Source organism: Vulpes vulpes, chromosome 9, assembly GCF_048418805.1.
Source record: "Vulpes vulpes isolate BD-2025 chromosome 9, VulVul3, whole genome shotgun sequence".
NCBI classification, from domain to species: Eukaryota; Metazoa; Chordata; class Mammalia; order Carnivora; family Canidae; genus Vulpes; species Vulpes vulpes.
Window position 1 is genome coordinate 53,429,573 of NC_132788.1, and position 24,100 is coordinate 53,453,672.

The 24,100-nt window shown below is 43.3% G+C and overlaps 1 protein-coding gene across 10 annotated transcripts in view; it reads right to left on the minus strand.

Annotated features, from left to right (window-relative positions):
* Nucleotides 1-24,100, minus strand: part of SLC41A3 (solute carrier family 41 member 3) — a 91,288-nt gene that overhangs the window by 17,753 nt on the left and 49,435 nt on the right. For all 10 annotated transcript variants that reach the window (XM_072720114.1, XM_025991617.2, XM_072720117.1 and 7 more), the window contains 3 exons: nt 12,053-12,124; nt 3,390-3,534; nt 325-471 (listed from right to left, as the gene is read on the minus strand). In XM_072720114.1, the coding sequence (XP_072576215.1) occupies nt 325-471; nt 3,390-3,534; nt 12,053-12,124 (364 nt within the window). The remainder of the gene's footprint in view (nt 1-324; nt 472-3,389; nt 3,535-12,052; nt 12,125-24,100) is intronic.

Consider the following 24,100-nt stretch of genomic DNA (forward strand, 5'->3'; position numbering starts at 1 on the left):
TTAACCTATGAGGATGCACTGAAATGGCCAGGCCAGCGTCCAGCCCTCCCTGGCCTCCTCTGGCACCCTTGACCTAAGGCGGAGACTGATAACCTATGTGCCAACCTGAATGGTTGGGAGAGCTTCAGGTACCTGCTGGAGAACACCTCAAACTTGTTGAATGACCTCAGGCTTTGCCTCTGGAAAAATAGGATTTCTGATCCTACAGCAGACCCCAGAGTTTCCCTTCTGTGTGACGGCTTCCTGATTTGAATGCTGCAAGCTGGGTGCGGACGTTGGACCCAGCCTTGCCTATGGGCCCCTCCTCTCTGGGGCACTCCTTACCTCTGTGTTTATAGAAGAAGCTGCTAACAAAAGCCAGAATGGACAATGTGATGAGGTCCCCCAGGCTGGCAGCAATAGGTGTGGCAATGTTGTCTGGGTTGACTCCGAACTTCCGAGCGCCAATCACTATACAGACCATCAGCACTCCTGCAGAGAAGAAACACAGGAAACTCAAAGCACAGGATGAGAAGGTGGTCAGGGGGCTGCTCGGTAACTCACGTCTAACCACACAGATCTGGCCTGGAGCCACGCTGCCCTGACACTCTGCTTGACCGCTACATTGGAGCCTGAGAAGGCGGGGGTGCGGGTAAGACCCCGTGACTTGTGGCTGTAATGTCAAGGAGCAGCCTGAGAGCTTTGATGGTACACTCAAACCCATGGGGGAGATAGCAGGAAGGTGATTCCTGGGCTCCCAAAAAAACCTAGAATTACAGACACGAAGTTCACAGCCCTTCACTACAGGAAAAATGACTTTGAAACTGCTCTGAGCAGTGGAGCCCCGGGGGCAGAGCATTGCCTCCTGTGTCCCTTGGCATCCCTGCAGAAACAGGTGCCTCAGTGGGATTGGCCACAGGAGACGTTTGTTAGGAGCAAAGTCTGTGAGAGGGAGTACTGGCAGGGGCGGAGAGTGCTGGGAGAGCCATGGGGTGGCATGTAGGGTAGGAAGAGAGGGAAGGATGTGGAAGCACATGCAGACTGCAGTGCAGTGCCCACAGGGGGGCCGCATCTCTGGGGAACAGGAGCCCGGCAAGGTGCAGGCAACAGGTGGCCTCTGCAGGGGAAGGTGGCTGGATTTTCAGGTTTCGTGCTGGAGACCCCCCAGGGTCTTACTTCCCATCCCAACCCTGTGGTTCTGAGGCGAGTGTCATGTACCATCTTCTAGCCCTCAGCCACTGCCTAGGACTTAATCCACTGGGTCTTTAAGAAGGTACTTTGTATCTTGGCTATTGTTGTTTTAACACTTTACCCGGGATTCTGTAACTCTAAATATAATTATCACCTCAATGCCATACTAATGCTGCCACCACTGGCTTTAGTCTGTGCCTTATTTTGTGACCAGGTCATAGCTACTTTATCTCTTTTGAAATGTCAGTTCTAAGTGAAGTTGAGTCTGCGCAGCTGATGGTCTGGTGACAGTCCCATGGGACTACATAGACACCACCAGTTTGAGAGCACTTCCCACCACCTGGCTTTACAGCACAGTCATGCTAAGGTCCCACTATGAGCCACCAGCAATGTTTTGGAACGTCTACACATCTCTGGATCACGAGGCTATGTCCATGCTGCTGAGCTGCACTTCGGTTTCCTCATCTATAAAATGGGAGCTAGAAATGGCATTCTCACAGGGTCCCACAGGAACAGGAGTGCCCTCCTGAATCATCTGATTGTGTTGTTTTCAGAGGAGACTTCATGTCAAAGATCTCCTGGGCTCTAATTCTCCAGAAGGTATGGAGCACTCATCCTGTTCTTTCCTTGGCCAGACTGGTACATGAACCTGACCAGGAGCACACATCCTACCCAGGGAAGCAGAGTTTGTGGATCTCTTCCTGGGTTTCTGCCCTCCTACCCTCCCTCCTGATTATATATATATATACACATTAACAGAGGAAGGAAGAGAGGCCACCAAATAACCTGCCACATTATCTTACAGAACACTGAGCTCAAAGGTGTTTTGTGAGCAGTCAGCTGGGGGACAGAAGAGCAAATGCAAATCCAATTTACATTTTCACTTATTCTTTCCTGCACTTGCACACGATTTGCAAGAGATGGTCAGACAGGCAGTCCAGAAGAGAACCAGAATTAAGTCTATTCATTCAGCAAACATTTAAGAGCTGGTAATATGCCTATTTTAGGTACTGAAAATAACCATCAGGCTCTGTACTCATACAGTAAATGTTTGTCGGGTGGAAGAACAGACAGTGCCCAATAAATGAATAAGCATTTGAAGTACACAAACAGGACATGAAAAGAAAGCATAACTGTCAATGGGGGCAGGGGAGGGAGGCTTCCCTAGATTTCTGATCAGCGAGGGCTCTGAAAGGAGATACTTGGCACTTTGCTGAAATTATCTATGTACTCATGTACAGATGTCTCACTCTGCATCAGAATATAAATATTGCAACATGGTGCAGTCACTCAACAGAGCATCCCTAGCACTGCCGCGGTGCCTGGCATGCAGTAGACACTCAGTAAGTGCTGAGTAATGAGCGACTAGGTGACATTCTATGGTAACTGCCCAGTCACTGTGGTTGCCACTGACATGCATGAGCTCCCTGAAGACAGGGTTATATCTGTCAATGCTTGTGTCTTCCTGCCTTCTGCATACATGTAGGAAGATCTGATGATGTGTGGCAGGCAGTGTGATCAGGGCAGAATAGGAGAAGCGGGGCCCCTCTCTGAGGAGCTGACATTTTAGCTAGCAGGTGAGACAGCAAATGAATGGAAAAAGTGGATAATTACAGATTTTCACAAGTGCTATAAAGGAAAATAGGTACATGGTGCAGAAGAGCATGGTGGCAACTGGGGGAAGGGTAGAGGGCAGAATTTGTTCAAAGGTAGTCAGAAAAGACATCTCTGCAGAGATGACATTGAAGTTAAAATCTGAGCCTTGCTCCTCATCGTGACTGCAGCCTCCAGAGCCTACCACAGACCCATATGCAAGCCATGCTCAAGAAAAGTTTACAGACTGACTGACTGAATGAATAAGTGAATGGATGGAAGGATGGGTGGATGGATGAATGAGGAGATGAATGTGTCTAATGAGTGAAGTCCAGTTTTTTAAACAAGCAGAGGGAAGAGAAGTGGAGTCAACAGCTCACTTGGCACACACACCCTGCCTAGGAGCGGACTCATCATCCTCCCTGCCCACCTTTAATTTAGCAGGGGTCTTAGAAACCCAACAGGCTCTCCTCCTTACCCTGGCAGGACAGGTGAGGCTTCATCATCGGCACTCCCATCTTTCACATCTCAAGGAATTGAAACAAAGAGCTGAGAGCAGAACACTGAGGAATGGGGCAGGGAGAGATCCAGGAGAGGGTGGTCACTGGGGTGGGGGCACAGCTCACCAAGGGCGAACGCGGCGAAGAAGGCAGTGATGACGCTGCTGGCACACAACAACTCCACCTTTGCAAAGTCTAACTCCTCCCTAGACACAGCACCCAGCAGCAGGGCAGCCACAGCAGCCAGGAGCCCCACAACTGTGGCCTGCACCTGTCAGGGCAGAAATCAGAAACATGAAGGAAGGTGCCTCTGACCACCATTGCTCCTCTCTGCCTTTCACTCCGCCTCCTCTCTGACCTGGAGATGTCAGTATGCCACTCATCATTACCTCCCTTCCCTTGCCCTAAAATCTGCCAGTGGCCTCTCCAACCTGGGAAAGACAAAGACTGACACCTTGCTTCAATCCAACTCCCTTGAAAACTACTGTTTTCCTATTCTGCAGCTAGTTCAGTGCCATCTTCCATCAGGAAATCTTAATCTTTTCCTCAGCCCTTGGCCAAGGGCCCCCAGTCTCTTGCTCATGGCTCCTCTCACTGCTCTGGGCAAAAAGTGCTCTGTAATCTCCAGCTACCCAGACAACCAACCTCCCCTACAAGGTGAAAGCATTCCATGACCCACAGTTACACCTTGGGAGTCTCTGTGCACACTTTCCATCTCTCTCCCTAACTTTCCTTCCTAGGCACTTGCCATGTGTGCTAGTATTCCCCTTTCTCTACATTCTCCTCAATCCCAGCTACAGTTCCCATCTCATCTCATCTCAGTGGAGACACAGCACCGCCACTCACTCAAGCCAGTACTGTGAGGTGCAGGTCAGAATATCAGATACTGGCATCTGTTATCAGTACAGCTGACCCTTGAACAACATAGGCATTAGGGGCACTGACATGCTGTGCAGTTGAAACCTGTGTATGACTTGTGACTCCCCCAAAACTTAACTACTCATAGCCTACTATTGACCAGAAGCCTTACCATAACATAAAGTCAATTAACACATATTTTGTGTGTTATGTGTTTTATAAACTGTATTCTTACAATAAAGTAAGCTAGAGAAGAGAAAATTAAGAAAATCATAAGGAATCATACATCTATGGTACTATATTTATTGAAACAAATCTGTACAGAAACAGACCTGCATGGTTCAAACCTGTGTCAACCAAGGGTCAACTGTAATTCAAATGTCTCAATGGAAATATGAAGGTTGAATAAACGGGGAACTCTACCATATATGTGGATGAAAAATGTTCCCCAAGTTAGCCTATGTAATTCCCATCAAAGTCCCAACAAGACTTTTCATGGCACTTAACAACTCATCTTAAAATTCACAAAGATGAGTAGATGTACAAGAACAGCCAAGACAAATTGAAAAAAAAAAAAAAAGATAAAGAGGAAGTTAGGGCATATTCATTATCAAGACGTAGTTTTGGGAGGCGGGGCAAGATATTGGAAGAGTAGGGTCCCCAAGTCACCTGTCCCCACCAAATTACCTAGATAACTTTCAAATGATCCTGAAAACCTATGAATTCGGCCTGAGATTTAAAGAGAGAACAGCTGGAATGTTACAGTGAGAAGAGTTCGCGCTTCTATCAAGGTAGGAAGACAGAAAAAAACTAAATAAATAAAAAAGCATCCAAGGGGGAGGGGCCCCACGAGGACCCGGGCTAAGGCTGCCCGGCCAGTGCCCCCAGGACAGGAAAGCCCAGGCCCGGAGAAGCAGGAGCTTTACCAAACTTACCGGACAGAAAGGCGCTCACAGGGAGCTCGGGCAGGACCCCAGGAGGGGCAGTGTTGCCCGCAGGCTCCTAGGCGCACGAACAGAGGATCTGCACCCCGAGGGAGAGCGCACCAGACCCCACAGCCGAGCTCCCTTATGGGCTGCAGCGAACGCCGCCCCGGGGGTCCTGGCAGCAGCTGGGGGTGGGGCGGCTATGGTGGTGGCTCCACGGGGAGCTGCGCGGCCCCTGGAGCATGATTCTAGCAGCGCAGGCCCCCGAGCCCAGGGCGCCGGGGACACAGCCCAAGATCTGGCGCTCCCCCCGGGACAGGCAGAGGCTGGGAGGGCCCAGGACAGCGAGGACGCTCCTGCCCCCGAGCTGTAAAATTCGGCGCTCACCCCCCTCCCCCCAGAGCATCCAGGTCCCTGCGGACTGAGAGCTGCGGTAGTTACTGCGGGAGCTGACTCCAGGGCTGGAGAGCTGGCCGCCAGCACTGTTGTTGCTCCTCCTGGTGTCACCATTTATACCTGGGACTGAGCAGGGGCCTCACAGGATAAACAACTCCCACTGAGCTGTGCACCTGGCAGGGGGCTGGGCAGCTCCCCCAGGTGCACACACCTGAGAATCAGCAGCAGGCCCCTCCCCAGAAGACCAGCTGGAAGGACAGGGGAAAAGCAAGTTATTGACCAAGCAGCACTGGAAAGTTCCAGGGGAAGTTGAGGGATTTACAGTATATAGAATCAGAGGATACTCCCCCTCATTTGGTGTTTTCTGTTTGCTTCCCAACCTCTTTTTAAATTTTTTTCTTCTTTTTATTTTCTTCTTTTTCTTCTCTCTTTTTCTCCTTTTTCCAGTACAGCTTGTTTTTGGATACTCTGCACTGAGCAAAATGACTAGAAGGAAAACCTCACCTCAAAAGAAAGAATCAGAAACAGTCCTCTCTCCCACAGAGTTACAAAATTTGGATTACAATTCAATGTCAGAAAGCCAATTCAGAAGCACAATTATAAAGCTACTGGTGACTCTAGAAAAAAGCATAAAGGATTCAAGAGACTTCATGACAGCAGAATTTAGATCTAATCAGGCAGAAATTAAAAATCAATTAAATGAGATACAATCCAAACTAGAGGTTTCGTTAGAACGAGGGTTAACGAGGTAGAAGAACGAGTCAATGACATAGAAGACAATTTGATGGCAAGGAGGGAAACTGAGGGAAAAAGAGAAAAACAATTAAAAGATCATGAGGATAGGTTAAGGGAAATATATGACAGCCTCAGAAAGAAAAATCTACGTTTAATTGGGGTTCCCGAGGACGCCGAAAGGGCCAGAGGGCCAGAATATGTATTTGTATGTATTTCATAGCTGAAAACTTTCCTAATCTGGGAATGGAAACAGGCATTCAGATCCAGGAAATACAGAGATTCCTCCCCTAAAATAAATAAAAACCGCTCAACACCTCAACATTTAATAGTGAAGCTTGCAAATTCCAAAGATAAAGAGAAGATCCTTAAAGCAGCAAGAGACAAGAAATCTCTAATATTTATGGGGACAAATATTAGATTAACAGCAGACGTCTCCACAGAGACCTGGCAGGCCAGAAAGGGCTGACAGGATATATTCAGGGTCCTAAATGAGAGAAACATGCAGCCAAGAATACTTTATCCAGCAAGGCTATCATTCAGAATAGGAGAGATACAGAGCTTCCAAGATATGCAAAAACTGAAAGAATATGTGACCACCAAGCCAGCTCTGCAAGAAATACTAAGGGGGATGCTGTAATAGAATGAGGAAGTCAAAGGGAACAATCCACAAAAACAGGGACTGAATAGGTATCATGATGACACTAAATTCATATCTTTCAATAGTAACTCTGAACATGAATGGGCTTAATGACCCCATCAAAAGGCGCAGGGTTTCAGACTGGATAAAAAAGCAGGACCCATCTATTTGCTGTCTACAAGAGACTCATTTTAGACATAAGGACACCTACAGCCTGAAAATAAAGGGTTGGAGAACCATTTACCATTCAAATGGTCCTCAAAAGAAAGCAGGGGTAGCCATCCTTATATCAGATGAATTAAAGTTTATCCCGAAGATGGTAGTAAGAGATGAAGAAGGACACTATATCATACTTCAAGAATCTATCCAAAAGAGGACCTGACAATCATGAATATTTATGCCCCGAATGTGGGAGCTGCCAAGTATATCAATTAATAACCAAACTTAAGACATACTTAAGATAATAATACACTTATAGTTGGTGACTTGAATGTAGCGCTTTCTACAATCGACAGATCTTCTAAACACAACATCTCCAAAGAAACAAGAGTTTTTTTAATAATAAATTTATTTTTAATTGGTGTTCAATTTACCAACATACAGAATAACACCCAGTGCACATCCCGTCAAGTGCCCCCCCCCCAGTGCCCATCACCCATTCACCCCCACCCCCCGCCCTCCTCCCCTTCCATCACCACTAGTTCGTTTTCCAGAGTTAGGAGTCTTTATGTTCTGTCTTAAATGATACACTGGAATAGATGGATTTCAAGATATTTATAGAACTTTACATCTAAACGCAACTGAATACACATTCTTTTCAAGTGCACATGGAACTTGCTCCAGAATAGACCACGTACTGGGTCACAAATCAGGTCTTAACCAGTACCAAAAGATTGGGATCATCCACTGCATATTTTTACACCATAATGCTTTGAAATTAGAACTAAATCACAAGAAGAAGTTTGGAAGGATTTCAAACATGTGGAGGTTAAGGACCATCCTGCTAAAAGATGAAAGGGTCAACCAGGAAATCAGGGAAAAATTAAAAGGATTCATGGAAACTAAAGAGAATGAAGATACAACCGTTCAAAATCTTTAGGATACAGCAAAAGCAGCCCTGAGGGGGAATTACATCACAATACAAACATCCGTCCAAAAACTGGAAAGAATTCAAATACAAAAGCTAATCTTGCACCTAAAGGAGCTAGAGAAAAAACAGCAAATAGATCCCACACCCAGCAGAAGAAGAGAGTTCATAAATATTTGAGCAGAACTCAACGAAATGGAGACCAGAAGAACCGTGGAACAGATCAACAAAACCAGGAGTTGGTTCTCTGAAAGAATTAATAAGAGAGATAAACCATTAGCCAGCCTTGTTAAAAGGAAGAGAGAGAAGACTCAAATTAATAAAATCATGAATGAGAAAGGAGAGGTCACTACCAACACCAAGGAAATACAAACGATTTTAAAAACATATTATGAACATCTCTATGCCAATAAATTAGGCAATCTAGAAGAAATGGACGCATTCCTGGAAAGCCACAAACTACCAAAACTGGAACAGGAAGAAATAGAAAACCTGAACAGGCCAATAACCTGGGAGGAGACTGAAGAGTCATCAAAAATCTCCCAAGACACAAAAGTCCAGGGCCAGATGGCTTCCCAGGGGAATTCTATCAAACGTTTAAAGAAGAAACCATACCTATTCTACTAAAGCTGTTCAGAAAGATAGAAAGAGATGGAGTACTTCCAAACTGGTTCTATGAGGCCAGCGTCACCTTAATTCCAAAACCAGACAAAGACCCCACCAAAAAGGAGAATTATAAACCAATATCCCTGATGAAAATGGATGCAAAAATTCTCAACAAAATACTAGCGAATAGGATCCAACAATACATTAAGAAGATTATTCATCATGACCAAGTGGGATTTATCCCCGGGATGCAATAAAAAATAAATTTATTATTAAAAAAATTTTTTAAATGAACATCACTCAAAAATAAATTATTAAAAAAATGGAAAAAATACACATTAAGAAATATATGGGAAAATGGTTCTCCTATACATAGATGGTAAAACTGATATAGGAATTTGTGGGGGGCGGTAAATCTGGCTACAATTTATCCATATACTTAATGATCTAGCACTTTCCCAGGAAAACATTCACATATGTGAATAAAGAACCACGTAATAGTGATAATGATGACTGGAGCTGATATTTACTAAGTGCTTACTATCTGCTAGTCTAAGTGATTTTCCATTCATTAAATCACTTTAAAGGCACACGTTACGGAATTATATGTACAGTGCAGTACATTATATGTACAGTGCAATACATTTTATGCTTAAAAAACACAAAGTTGTATCATGTATTGTCTATGGGCACATACTTATATCAGCAAATGCAGAAAGCCATTCAGAATAATACTTTCAATGCTGGTGAGGTTATGGAGAAACTAATAATTGAAATATTAATACTGTTGCTATTATTTGCTATTAAGAATTCAAATATTTTATAATCCTCCTTTGAAAAATCCAGAACTTTAAATTGTTCAAACCTTGTGAACTTGTGGAAGAGTTCTTAAGAAGTACATGCAAAAAGAGAACAATTTCATTGCAGTATAATTTGTCGAGTAGAAGCCTACAAACATGTACAGGTGCATCCTTGTGGTGACAATCAAATGAAGTGGAACAGGGCTGAGTTTGGACAGTTTGCACTGGCCCTTCCAGACCAGCTCTGCGTGGGCCCTACAAGTTGTTAAATATTGTGGGTATATTTGTTTTTATTTAAGAGTTTTTTTAAATTTATTTATTCATGAGAGACAGAGAGAGAGGCAGGCAGAGACATAGGCAGAGAGAGAAGCAGGCTCCATGCAGGGAGCCGGATGTGAGACTCAGTCCTGGTTCTCCAGGATCACATGCTGGGCGGAAGGCAGATGCTCAACTGCTGAGCCACCCAGGCGTCCCTGTGGGTATATTTGTGATAGAATACAGTTATTAAAAGCTCAATTATGAAATTTATTATACCACTTACGATTCAGTGTTAAGCTTTTCTAAAAATGGAAGAGAAAAAATTATATCCATGCATGATCAGGACAATATCCAAGCTAGTGCCTGGCCCAGAGTGGGACTTAATGAATGCTAAGAATCAATCAGGGGATCCCTGGGAGGCTCAGTGGTTTGGTGCCTGCCTTTGGCCCGGGGCGTGATCCTGGGGTCCTGGGATCGAGTCCTGCATTGAGCTCCCGGCATGGAGCCTGCTTCTCCCTCTGCCTGTGTCTCTGCCTCTCTCTCTCCCTCTCTGTCTATCATAAATAGATAAATAAATAAATCTTCTTTTAAAAAAGCATCAATCATGTGGAAATGTGCACACCTATGGACCAGGATTCGATAACTGAGGGGTTTATTACCTGCCCCTTGCCAGACCCTCTGTTAAGGGTATCAGGAGCATCTCATTTAGTCTCCAAAGTTCTTTAGCCACAGGCCATGGGCCTGGCCCACATGACTCAGCTCAAGTGGAGAAGGCAGACATCTAAACACAGAATTGCAACCAGGGCCACCCCAGCAGCATGTGCAAGGCCCCAAAGAGTACCGAGTGTCGAGCTGGACCTGAGACCCAACTGGAGCTTCACTGCCGGGAGAACAGAAGAGAAAGGACAGTCCAAGGAGAGACAACCACATATGCAAAGGAACATGAGGCTGTAGGACAGGACCAAACCAGGAGCATCTCTGGGCTGGACCCACACTTGGATGAAAACAACCAGTAACAGAACTTTAGGAGAAGGATTCTTGATCAGGTTTAGGATTTAGAAAAGGTCACTCAGGTGGCCATCCAGAGGAGGACTGGAGAGGAAGAAGCCTGGGACAGAACAGTGAAGAGGTTTTCAGTCAGTGAGGCCAGAGACCAAGAGGCCAAGGTGAGGAGGAAAAGCAAGGCTGATTCAAGCACAACTCAGAGGCAGACTCCTCAGCAACTGGACATAAGGATGAAGAGCAGAGAGATTCTGAGGGCAACTTGGTCTCTAGCCTGGTTAATGGGCCCAGCAACCACAATTGTGAGACTACCACAAGCTGGCCAGGGCAACAGCCCTCCACAATTAACACTTCACAATGGCCCATCTTATACATAATGTGAGGTGACTTGCCCAAGGGCCACCAGCTGGTCAACCTCCAAAATGAGCTTTCAACCATCAAACTCTTTAGGGTTGGGAACTTCACTAGAGAGAAGTGTGAGAAGATGAGGTGATGAGGCCAGATCTGGCTAAGCTGTTTCGGGGATGCTTCTGGGACAGGTAGATGGAGATGCCCAGTGGGTAGCTAGAAATAGGGACTCTGGAACTCAGGTGAACTAATTCGATAGGGAGATACAGCTAAGCAAATCTTGTGTGTCTTGCACAAGGCCACCCAGTTGATAAATGACAGCCTTAACTCCAGGCCCATCTGATCTGAGTCTGGGTTGTTTGAGTGGCCAAAGAATCCCATAGGATCTGGATGAAGCCACTTATTCTCCTGCCTTGAGCCAACCTCTTCTCAGTTTCCCCATGCCCCAGACTTCCTGACTCTGTAATACTCTGAGATTCCGAGGATGAGAATTTAGCCCAATGAGGGTCTGCTAGAAGGAGGTACAAGTCTGACTGAGCATGAAACATTTAAGGGACAAAGGCATAGAGGAAGGGGGGTGGGGAAAGTATCCTGCAAAGGCTAAAAGGAACAGGCTTAGAGGCAGGATGGTGACCTAGGAGGACCCTCCAGGCAGGAAGAATCACAGATGCTCTAGAAAAAGTAAGTAGGATCATGCGTATGAGGTGAGCAAAAGGTATGCCAATTAGGATGTCAGTGACCTTGGCAAGCACAACTTCAGTCAAAATAGGGGGAAGAGAGAGCTGTTAGCTCCGTCCAGGCTATGAGAAAGAGGAGTGAGCAAGTACAGGTGAATCTTTCAATAAGCCGGTCTTAAAAGACAGGTGGGGGTGGTCGCTAGAGAGACCTTAGGTTCCTAGAAGCAGCATCTACTTTCAGGTAGACATGCTGGTGCCCTGTAGTTGAGCTGAGCCTCCAGGTGCTGTATGAGTGTGGTCTGGTAGGTGCAGGGTGGACAGTTGGCCCATTCCCGAAGTTTAGTCCAGAATGCAGGGATAAGCACTTACTTAGTTGTCACCTTTCCTATCTGGAGCAGGCCTGGCAGATTCAAAAGCAGGGAGGAGGAGATTCATCGATTGGACAAAGGAGAGAGTCACCTGAATGAGGGCGAGGTTACTGCTGATCACTCTGTGCTGCTCCTGGGGATCATCAATTTGTCCAGTGTTGGCCTAGGATGGAGAGAAAAGGACAAAGGGTAAGTCTGGCCAGGCACAAAGCCAGGCCAAGCCTTCCTGGAAAAGGCAGTCTCTCAGGAGAGAAATCAGCAAATATCATTTCATTGACATTAGAACAAGTTATTCTGGCCAGCTTTCAAAACTGACTGGGGGTGGAAAACATAAGGACAGAAGTCCTTTTAAGAATAAGATGGTGTCACAGACCATCTCTCCCATGCTCAAGTACACATGACATTCCAGGGCCACCTGACTCTCAAGCTCATCCACAGACAGCAGGGAGAAGACTCCTGGGAAGCCAGCTTGTGCCCTCAGCCAGGTCTTTGGCCATGTTCTCCCCAACACCCACAATTCCCTTCTTCCCACCCCCCCCAGCAAGTCACATCTCAGATGACCACTAATCACCCCAACATGACCCCTGCAAATCATCCCATTTAAGAAATGCTTAAATCTTTCTTCTCTCAGGATAAAAAAACAAGATCAGAAATATGATTTCTTCCTTTAAAAATGGTAGTCAGCTCCTAACTTCATAGCACTTGCCAGCAAAATTTGGGACATAGATAAATGTATTTTCCTAGCTCCTTTTTACTGAGTTCATGAAGTTCCTGAACTCTAAGGGAAAAATGGAATTACTTTTCATGAACAAATAAGAGGATACTTTTGTTTTTGGCATGATGGACTCCTCAGATGCACCAAGGAACACCCATGGAGTCCCAGGCGACTCTTCCTTCACAAATAGACAGGTACCCACCTCAGGGGTGCTCACAGGGACAAGGGACCAAGGTGGAGCAGAACACAGCCACAGAGCCGCCCTGTGCCAAACAGCAGGCTCGTTTCCACTCTGCTCCCCACTGCACTAGGTGCTTACTGGACTCCGCGTGCCTGTTTGTTGTTTCCTATCAGTCAGCCAACTCCAACTCTAGTACTCTTCAGTTAAGGGGTGCTACTGGCCCATGACCCCTGAGTATGAATCAGAAAGGCATTCCTTCTCAAGATGTGATATTTCCAAGTCGAGGCTAAACAGGAAAGGGAGTGTTGCTAAGAGGTGCAGGAGGAGGAGGGGAGGGCTGGGGAGCTAGCAGACCTCATAGAGATGAGGGAGGAAGAGCACTAGAGGGAAGGAAGCCGTGAGAAGAGGTGGGATGTTAAGTAATAGGATTTTGGAGCATGTATAAGTATTTCAAGACCAGGCAAGGGGCCTGGGCAGCTGAAGTGGAATGGAGGTGAACGTCACTGGAGAGGAAGCTGTCCAAAAATTGGGAGGCTTGGGTTTGGGGTGAGTTATCTATGTGGATGCTGAGATAGTCCAGGATGCTGGTGGGATTTGGTGTGAACATCATTAGATGGTCCATTTTCTAGGACTGTGGGGAACTTATTAAGCCAGTAAGAGGCAGAGAAGGAAGCAGGGCAAGATAGTGAAGACCAGGCCAGTAGGATAAACCACAGGGAGGAGACCCAGGGGCCAGGTCTCAATCAAGGAGATGGACACAGCTCTACCCTGTAATGGCAGTCCCAGAGATGTTAGGGTAAGAGCTGGAGCAACAAAGCCAGTCTAGGGGCACCTGGGTGGCTCAGCAGTTGAGCATCTGCCTTTGACTCAAGTCATAATCCAGGGGTCCTAGGATCAAGTCCTGCATCGGGCTCCCTGCAGGGAGCCTGCTTCTCCCTCTGCCTGTGTCTCTGCCTCTGTCTCTCATGAATAAATAAATAAAATCTTTAAAACAAACAAACAAACAAACAAACAAACAAACAAAGCCAGCCTAAGCACAGGCTTGGTGGCTTTTTGCTAAGAATGCAAAGAGAAAATCAGTGAAAGTTGGGGCATCTATTAGAGTGACCAACTTAGATTCATCTCAGCAGAAGAGGTTGGGGAGGCCCTTCCCAAATGTGCATTTAGATCACATACACTTGAACATTTTAAAACGCCTTTTAATGTCTAACAGGCATAAGGTTCTATGTGAAATCCTATGGGATCCTATCAAAGTTTTAGGTTTTCTAAATCTTTCCTTACTGGCTGCATCAAACAGGCTGTTTTCATCGATTCAGACTGTGATGATGAAAGGTACCCTCCAGGTACTTTCCTGGGTCTGGATTGTGCCTGGAAGGCTGACACATAGAGCTGCATATACAAGCCCCCTTGCCTTGTTGTTTCTGGTTGGTTCTGTCCAATGGGAGTCATGGAAAGGCCCCAGCAGGACAGCAAAAGTGAGAATGGGGTAGGTGTATCTCTGTGCACTTCCCACTGCCCCGTGGCTGTGTTCCTTCACACAGACCTTCAGCTCCAGCCAGATGGCCCTACTACAACTGACAGGTTGTAGGTTCAGCTCTCCAGGGTTCTGAGAACCATCCCCACTCCAACCCATCCTCTTGCCCCTTTAGGCCTAGACTAATCATCACTTCCTGTTGTTGCCAGTCCTGGGTGCTTCACTGCACCTTGATGGTTTCCATAATCCTGTCCACAACTTGGTCAATAAACTGTTCATTGAACTCTGGCTCAAATCCCATCAGTATGTTCCACCTCTAGTGGTCCTTTTGTTTTATTTTGCTCTGTTCTTCTTTTTTCCTTTATTTTCTGGCCTCTGACCTCTTCGGAGTTCTCTAGGGTGTATTTTACATAGGACGTGGTTAATATTTTTTACTCAGCCCGCTCATACAGTCACTCTACACTGGACAAAATGACTAGAAGGAAGAATTCGCCACAAAAGAGCAAACCAGAAGCAATACTCTCTGTCACAGAGTTACTGAATGTGGATTCAAATACAATGTCAGAAATTCAATTCAGAAGTATGACTATAAAGTTACTGGTGGCATAAAGGACTCTAGAGACTCTGTTACTGCAGAACTGAAACCTAATCAGGCTTAAAGATACTTTAACTGAGATTCAATTCAAACTGGATGCTTTAACTGCTAGGGTTAATTAGGTGGAAGAGTGAGTGACATAGAAGACAATTTGATGGCAAGTAAGGAAGCTGAGGAAAAAAGAGAAAAACAATTAAGAGCCCATGAGGAAAGCCTTTGGGAAATAAATGATAGCTTGAGAAGGAAAACTATACATCTAATTGGTATTCCAGAAGAGGCTGAGAGAGAGAGAGAGAGAGAACCACAAAGTATATTTGAATAAGTCATAGCTGAGAACCTCTATAATATGGGGAAGGAAACAGATATTCAGACCCAACAGATAGAGGACCCCCCAAAAAATCAATTAAAAATGTTCAACACCGGGATCCCTGGGTGGCGCAGCGGTTTGGTGCCTGCTTTTGGCCCAGGGCGCAATCCTGGAGACCCGGGATCGAATCCCACGTCGGGCTCCCAGTTCACGGAGCCTGCTTCTCCCTCTGCCTGTGTCTCTGCCTCTCTCTCTCTCTCTGTCTCTCCGTGTGACTATCATAAATAAATAAAAATTAAAAAAAAAATGTTCAACACCTCACCTTGACACTTAATAGTGAAACTTGCAAATTTCAAAGATAAAGAGAAAATTCTTAAACTCAACAGCAAAGAAACAAACAGTCCAATCATGAAATGGACAAAAGACATGAACAGAAATTTCACCAAAGAACACATACACGTTGCCAACAAACACATGAGAAAATGCTCTGCATCACTGGCCATCAGGGAAATACAAATCAAAACCACAATGAGATACCACCTCACACCAGTGCGAATGGGGAAAATTAACAAGGCAGGAAACCACAAATGCTGGAGAGGATGTGGAGAAAGGGGAACCCTCTTGCACTGTTGATAGGAATGTGAACTGGTGCAGCCACTCTGGAAAACTGTGTGGAGGTTCCTCAAAGAGGTAAAACTAGAGCTGCCCTATGACCCAGCAATTGCACTGCTGGGGATTTACCCCAAAGATAAAGATGCAGTGAAATGCCAGTTCACCTGCTCTCCAATATTCATAGCAGCAATGTCCACAATAGCCAAATTGTGGAAGGAGCCTCGGTGACCATCGACAGATGAATGGATAAAGAAGATGTGGTCTATATATACAATGGAATATTACTCAGCCATTAGAAATGACAAATACCGACCATTTGCTTCAATGTGGATGGAACTGGAGGGTATTATCCTTGGTGAAGTAAGTGAATCGGAGAAGGACAATCATCATATGGTTTCACTCATACAGGGAATATAAAAAAGTAGTGAAAGGGATTATAGGGGAAAGGAAAGAAAATGAGTGAGAAAAAGCAGAGAGGGTGAGAAAACATAAGAGACTCCTAACTCTGGGAAACGACAAGGGGTAATGGAAAGGGCGGTGGGTGGCAGATGGGATGACTGGTGACGGGCACTGAGGGGAGCACTTGATGGGATGACACTGGATGTTATACTATATGTTGGCAAATCGAACTCCAATAAAAAATTAGAAAGAAAAAGAAAGAAAGAAAGAAAGAAAGAAAGAAAGAAAGAAAGAAAGAAAGAAAGAAAGAAAAAAGAAAGAAAGAAAGAAAGAAAAAAAGACACAAAAAGAAAGAAAAATACACAAAAAGAAAGAAAGAAAAATACACACAGAAAGAAAGAAAGAAGAAAGAAGGAAGGAAGGAAGGAAGGAAGGAAGGAAGGAAGGAAGGAAGGAAAGAAAGAAAGAAAGAAAGAAAGGGAGGGAGGGAGGGAATAGAAAAAGGAGAAAATGAAATCAGGATTTGGTTCTTTGGAAAGATCTACAAAATTCACAAATCTTTAACTACACTGACTAGGAAAAAGACTCAAAACTAGAAATGAAAGATGGACATTATTATCAATCTCTATCAAAATCACAATGGTATTTTTTTGCAAAAGAGAATAATCCATTTAAAAATGCATATAAGGGGCAGCCCCAGTGGCTTAGTGGTTTAGCGCTGCCTTCAGCCCAGGGTGTGATCCTGGAGACCCAGGATCAAGTCTCACATCAGGCTCACTGCATGGAGCCTGCTTCTCCCTCTGCCTCTGTCTCTGCCCTCCCCCTCCGTGTGTGTGTGTGTCTCATGAATAAATAAGTAAAATCTTTTTATAAAATTCATATGAGGGGCACCTGGGTGGCTCAGTGGTTGAGTATTTCCCTTTGGCTCAGGTCATGATCCGGGGGTACTGGGATCGAGTCCCACATCAGGTTCCCCGCAGGCAGGCTGCTTCTCCCTCTGCCTATGTCTCTGCCTCTTTCTCTGTGTCTCTCATGATTAAAGAAATAAAATCATAAGAAAAAATTCGTATGAAATTTCAAGGAACCCCAAATAACCAAAATAATCACAAAAAAAGGAAAGAAAAAGTGGGAGGTTTTACATGCCATGATTTTAAAACGTATTACAAAGTTACAGTAATCAAAACAGTGTGGCACTAACATAAAAACAGACATGTAGATCAATGGAATAGACTAGAGAGCCTAGTAATAAACCTTCACATATATGGTTGAAAGATATTCAACAAGGATGCCGCAAGTATTCCATGGGGAAAAGACAAACTTTTCACCAAATCATGCTGGAGAAAATTGCATATCCACATGCAAAAGAATCAAGTGGGACCCCAATATCACACCTAGAAATGAACTCAAAATGGATCAAAGGCCTACACATAAGAGTTGAAACTACAAAAGCCTTCTATGAAAACATAGGAGAAAAGCTTTATGACATTAGATCTGGCAATGACTTCTTGCATATGATACCAAAAGCACAGAAAATAAAAGTAAAAATAAACAAACTGGACTACATCAAAATTAAAAACTTCTCTGCATCAAAGGATACCATCAACAGGGTATAAGGGCAACCTACAGAATGCATGAAAATATCTGCAAATCACAGATCTGATAAGGGATTAATATCCAGAATATATAAAGAACAAACTACAACAACAAACAACCCAATTAAAAATATGCAAAGGACTTGAATAGACATTACTCCAACACAGAATGGCTAAAAAGCACCTGAAAAGATGCTCAACATAACTAATTTACCAGGGAAATGTATATCAGAAATACAATAGGTACCACCTCACACCCATTAGGATGATCACTATCAAAGAAACAGAAAGTAACAAGTGCTGGAAATAATGTGGGGAATTTGGAACTCCTGTGCACCATTGTTGGTAATCTAAAATTGTGCAAATCCTACAGAAATTAGTATTGTGGTTCCTCAAAAAATTAAAAATAGAATTACCACATGATCTAGAAATTGTACCTCAAAGGAATTGAATGCAGGATGTTAAGATATAGCTACATACACATTTTCATAGCAGTATTATTTGCAATACCCAAATGGTGGAAACTACTCTAGTGTGTACTAAAGAATGAATGGATAAACAAACAGTGCTCTATACACACAATGGAATATTACTGTTAATAAGAAAGTAAATTCTGTTCATCTTTCGATGGACACCAAGGCTCCTTCCACAGTTTTGCTATTGGATAAAGAAGATGTGGTTTATGTATACAATGGAATATTCCTCAGCCATTAGAAACGACAAATACCCACCATTTGCTTCGACGTGGATGGAACTGGAGGGTATTATGCTGAGTGAAGTAAGTCAATCGGAGAAGGACAAACAGTGTCTGTCCTCATTCATTTGGGGAATATAAATAATAGTGAAAGGGAATATAAGGGAAGGGAGAAGAAATGTGTGGGAAATATCAGAAATGGAGACAGAAAATGAGAGACTCCTTACTAGCCAATAGGATCCAACAACACATTAAGAAAATGATTCACCATGACCAAGTAGGATTTATTCCCGAGCCACAAGACTGGTTCAACAGTTGTAAAATAATCAATGTTATTCATCATATCAGCAAGAGAAAAACCAAGAACCATATGATCCTCTCATTAGATGCAGAGAAAGCATTTGACAAAAAACAGCATCCATTCCTGATCAAAACTCTTCAGAGTGTAGGGATAGAGGGAACATTCCTCAACATCTTAAAAGCCATCTACGAAAAGCCCACAGCAAATATCATTCTCAATGGGGAAGCACTGGGAGCCGTTCCCCTAAGATCAGGAACAAGACAGGGATGTCCACTCTCACCACTGCTATTCAACATAGTACTGGAAGTCCAAGCCTCAGCAATCAGGCAACAAAAAGAAATAAAAGGGATTCGAATTGGCAATGAAGAAGTTAAACTCTCTCTCTCTTCGTCGATGACATGATACTCTACATAGAAAACCAAAATGACTCCACCCCAAGATTGCTAGAACTCATACAGCAATTTGGCAGTGTGGCAGGATACAAAATCAATGCCCAGAAGTCAGTGGCATTTCTATACACTAACAATGAGACTGAAGAAAGACAAATTAAGGAGTCAATCCCATTTACAATGGCACTCTAAAGTATAAGATACCTAGGAATAAACCTAACCAAAGAGGTAAAAGATCTATACCCTAAAAACTATAGAACACTTCTGAAAGAAATTGAGGAAGACACAAAAAGATGGAAAAATATTCCATGCTCATGGATTGGAAGAATTAATATTGTGAAGATGTCAATGTTACCCAGGGCAATTTACATGTTTAATGCAATCCCTATCAAAATACCATGGACTTTCTTCAGAGAGTTGGAACAAATTATTTTAAGATTTGTGTGGAATCAGAAAAGACCCCGAATAGCCAGGGGAATTTTAAAAAAGAAAACCATATCTGGGGGCATCACAATGCCAGATTTCAGGTTGTACTACAAAGCTGTGGTCATCAAGACAGTGTGGTACTGGCACAAAAACAGACACATAGATCAATGGAACAGAATTGAGAACCTATAAGTGGACCCTGAACTTTATGGTCAACTAATATTCGATAAAGGAGGAAAGACTCTCCACCGGAAGAAAGACAGTCTCTTCAATAAATGGTGCTGGGAAAATTGGACAGCCACATGCAGAAGAATGAAACTGGACCACTCTCTTGCACCAGACACAAAGATAAACTCAAAATGGATGAAAGATCTTAATGTGAGACAAAATTCCATCCAAATCCTAGAGGAGAACACAGGCAACACCCTTTTTGAACTCAGCCACAGTAACTTCTTGCAAGATACATCCATGAAGGCAAAAGAAACAAAAGCAAAAATGAACTATTGGGACTTCATCAAGATAAGAAGCTTTTGCACAGCAAAGGATACAGTCAACAAAACTAAAAGACAACCTACAGAATGGGAGAAGATATTTGCAAATGACGTATCAGATAAAGGGCTAGTTTCCAAGATCTATAAATAAGTTATTAATCTCAGCACCAAAGAAACAAACAATCCAATCATGAAATGGGCAAAAGACATGAAGAGAAATCTCACAGAGGAAGGCATGGACATGGCCAGCAAACACATGAGAAAATGCTCTGCATCACTTGCCATCAGGGAAATACAAATCCAAACCACAATGAGATACCACCTCACACCAGCGAGAATGGGGAAAATTAACAAAGCATGAAATCATAAATGTTGGAGAGGATGTGGAGAAAGGGGAACCCTCCTGCACTGTTGGTGGGAATGTGAACTGGTGCAGCCCCTCTGGAAAACTGTGTGGAGGTTCCTCAAAGAGTTAAAAATAGACCTGCCCTACGACCCAGCAATTGCACTGCTGGGGATTTACCCCGAAGATACAGATGTAATGAAACGCCGGGACACCTGCACCTGATGTTTATAAGAGCAATGTCCACAATAGCCAAACTGTGGAAGGAGCCTCAGTGTCCCTTGAAAGATGAATGGATAAAGAAGATGTGGTCTATTGTATAATGGAATATTACTCAGCCATTAGAAACGAGAAATACCCACCATTTGCTTTGACATGGATGGCACTGGAGGGTATTATGCTGAGTGAAATAAGTCAATCGGAGAAGGACAAACATTATATGGTCTCATTCATTTGGGGAATATAAAAAATAGTGAAAGGGAATAAAGGGGAAAGGAGAAAAAGTAAGTGGGAAATATCAGAAATGGAGACAGAAAATGAGAGACTCCTAACTCTGGGAAATGAACTAGGGGGGAGGGTGGAAGGGGTGATGGGTATGGGGTGGGGGTGACTGGGTGATGGTCACTGAGCGGGGCACTTGATGGGATGAGCACTGGGTGTTATTGTATATGTTGGCAAGTTGAGCACCAATAAAAAATAAACATATTAAAAAAAAGGACAAAGACTGTATTATTCCACTTATATCAGAGGCTACTTGCCAAAATCATAGTAACAGAGAATAGAATGGTGGTTGCCAGGGGCTGAGGCAGGGAGAGTGAGAAATCATTGTTTGATAGGACTAATATTTAGTTTTCCAAAACCAACAATCTTTGCATGGATGGTGGTGACAGTTGTACAACAATGTGAATATACTTAATGCCAGTTAACTGAATGCTCTCAGAAATGGTTAAGATGGTAAATTTCCTATTATGTGTACTTTATCACAATTTAAAAATTTTTTAAATGAACCATGTTGGGATGGGAAATGAAAAGACAAGCTATGGACTAGGAGAAAATGTTTACAAACCACCTGACAAAGGACTCAAGTATAGAATGTATAAAGAACTCTCAAGAATCAAAAATAGAAAAAACAATCCAATTAGAAATGGGACAAGATATGAATGAATACTTCTCAGAAGAGTATATGTGAAGGGCAAATAAGCACATGAAAAGATTTCCAACAACACTAGTCTTCAGGAAACAATATGAGATATTAGTGCTAACTGAATAAAACAGCTAAAATTAAAAATAGTGACAATACTAAATACTGGCAAGGATGTGGAAAAACTGGTTATGTAAAAAATTGCTGGGGGGAACTGACATAATTTTCTGGTAGTTTTTTTTAAAGCTAAAATACCATACTGCTCAGCTATCTCACTCCCAGGCATTCATGTCAGAGAAAAATGAAAACTTATAACTACACAAAATCCTGTACACAAATTATCATAACAGCTTTATTTGTGATAGTCCCAAACAGGAAGCAACCAAAATGCCCTTCAATATGTGAATGGTTAAACAAACTGTGGTATATCCATACCATGGAATGGAGTCCTACTAAGCTATATAAACAAGGATCTACTGATACACATAACAAACCAGTTGAATGGAGATCAAGGACATTATCCTTAGTAACACTAAGCCCCTCTCAGATGACAAAACCTTAAAGGTGGAAAACAGACAAGTGGTTGCCAGGTATTCAGGTTGGGAGAAGGGTGCTGTGACTATAAAGGGCTGTGGAGAAACAATTCCGATTCTTGACCATAGTGATGACCACACAAATCTACATGTGATCGAATGACAAGGAACTCTGCACAAGTGTCCATGTCAAATTCTTCATCTCAGTAATGTACTAGAACTATGTTAAGATGCAAACACTGGGGAAAGGTCAACTCTGTACTATCTTAGCAACTTCCTATGAATCTCTAATCACTTAAAAATAAAAGGTAGGAAAAAAAGAGCTATTGGGGAATATCCTTATACTGATATCTCTGGGTAATCAACAGCTTCTTTAGGATAACCACCAGATATAAACCAAAGGGTTTACATATATTTGTGGTTTTATAAATTGCTCTTCTGAAAGACTACCAAATTATATGTGCCAACATCAGTGCTGGACAATCCTCATACTCCGCACTACTGCCAACAGTGGACACACATATTCATACACATCTAAACCAACTTGATTTGCAATAAAATAGTATTGGTTAATGAATATCTACTGGTGACTAGTATAACAGATTTTTTCTCTATTGATTTATAGTCTTATATATTTGTTAACATGAATTTATGATTTGCGTCCTTTGTTTACTTTGACTGGAAGGGTTTGTCTTCATATTGATATGTAAGAGCTATTTAGATACTTGAGGATATAAACTGTTAATTTCATATATTATAACTTCTTCCCTTGTTAGTTATTCCCCATTTAAATTTATGCAAGGAAACTGTTGTAGAATTGTATCCCTCAAAAGATGTTAAGGTCCTAACCCCAAGTACCTCAAAATGTGATTTTATTTGGAAGTAGGGTTGCAATGATGTAATTAGTTTAGACAAAGTCATACTGGAGTAAGATGGGCACCCAACCCATTAATACTGGCCTCCTGGCAAAAAGGAGAAATCTGGACACAGACAGGAACACAGGTAGAATGCCATGTGATGAGGCTGGGATGGGAGTGATGCGTCTACAAGCCAAGGAATGCTGCTAATTTCCCGCAAACCCCCAGAAGCGGGGAGAGAGGCCTGGAACAGATCCTCCCTCATGGCCCTCAGAAGGAAGCAGCCCTGCCAACCCCTTGATCTGGACATGCAGCCCCTCATAACAGTGAGACAATCCACCTGTTTAAGCTAATGTTTGGGGTACTTTGTTTTCTAGGGCCACCATATTACATTGTTTCCAATTCAGTTAAGAAGAGGCCATCAGAAATATCAGTGAGAAAGACAGAATGTGAGAGACTCCTAACTCTGGGGAACGAACAAGGGGTAGTGGAAAGGGAGGTGGGTGGCGGGTTGGAGTGACTGGGTGACGGGCACTAAGGGGGGGCACTTGATGGGATGAGCACTGGGTGATATGCTCTATGTTGGCAAATTGAACTCCAATAAAAAAAATAATTAAAAAAAAGAAGAGGCCATCATCTTTCCTTTATGGGTTTTGTATTTGTTATGCTTCTTAAAAAACTATCACCAGATTCTAAAAATAATGGTGTATTTTTCTGGTATCATGCTTCACTTTAAATTATTCAATCCACTCAACATACATATTGATATATGACATAAGGAAAAGTTCTAAAGAATTAACCAATGATGCCGCCGCCCACCTCCCCTTCCACTACCCATTGTTCGTTTCCCAGAGTTAAGAGTTGTGACTGGATGATGGGCATTGAGGGGGGGCATTTGACGAGATGAGCACTGGGTGTCATACTGTATGTTGGCAAATCGAAATCCAATAAAATTTAAAAAAAGAATTAACCAATGATCTTGGCACCATTTAATAATAATTTATCCTTTTTGGGGGTAACTGGGTAGCTTGGGAGGTTTAGTGACCAATGCTTCGTTTTGACTCAGATCACTCAGATCATGACCTCAGG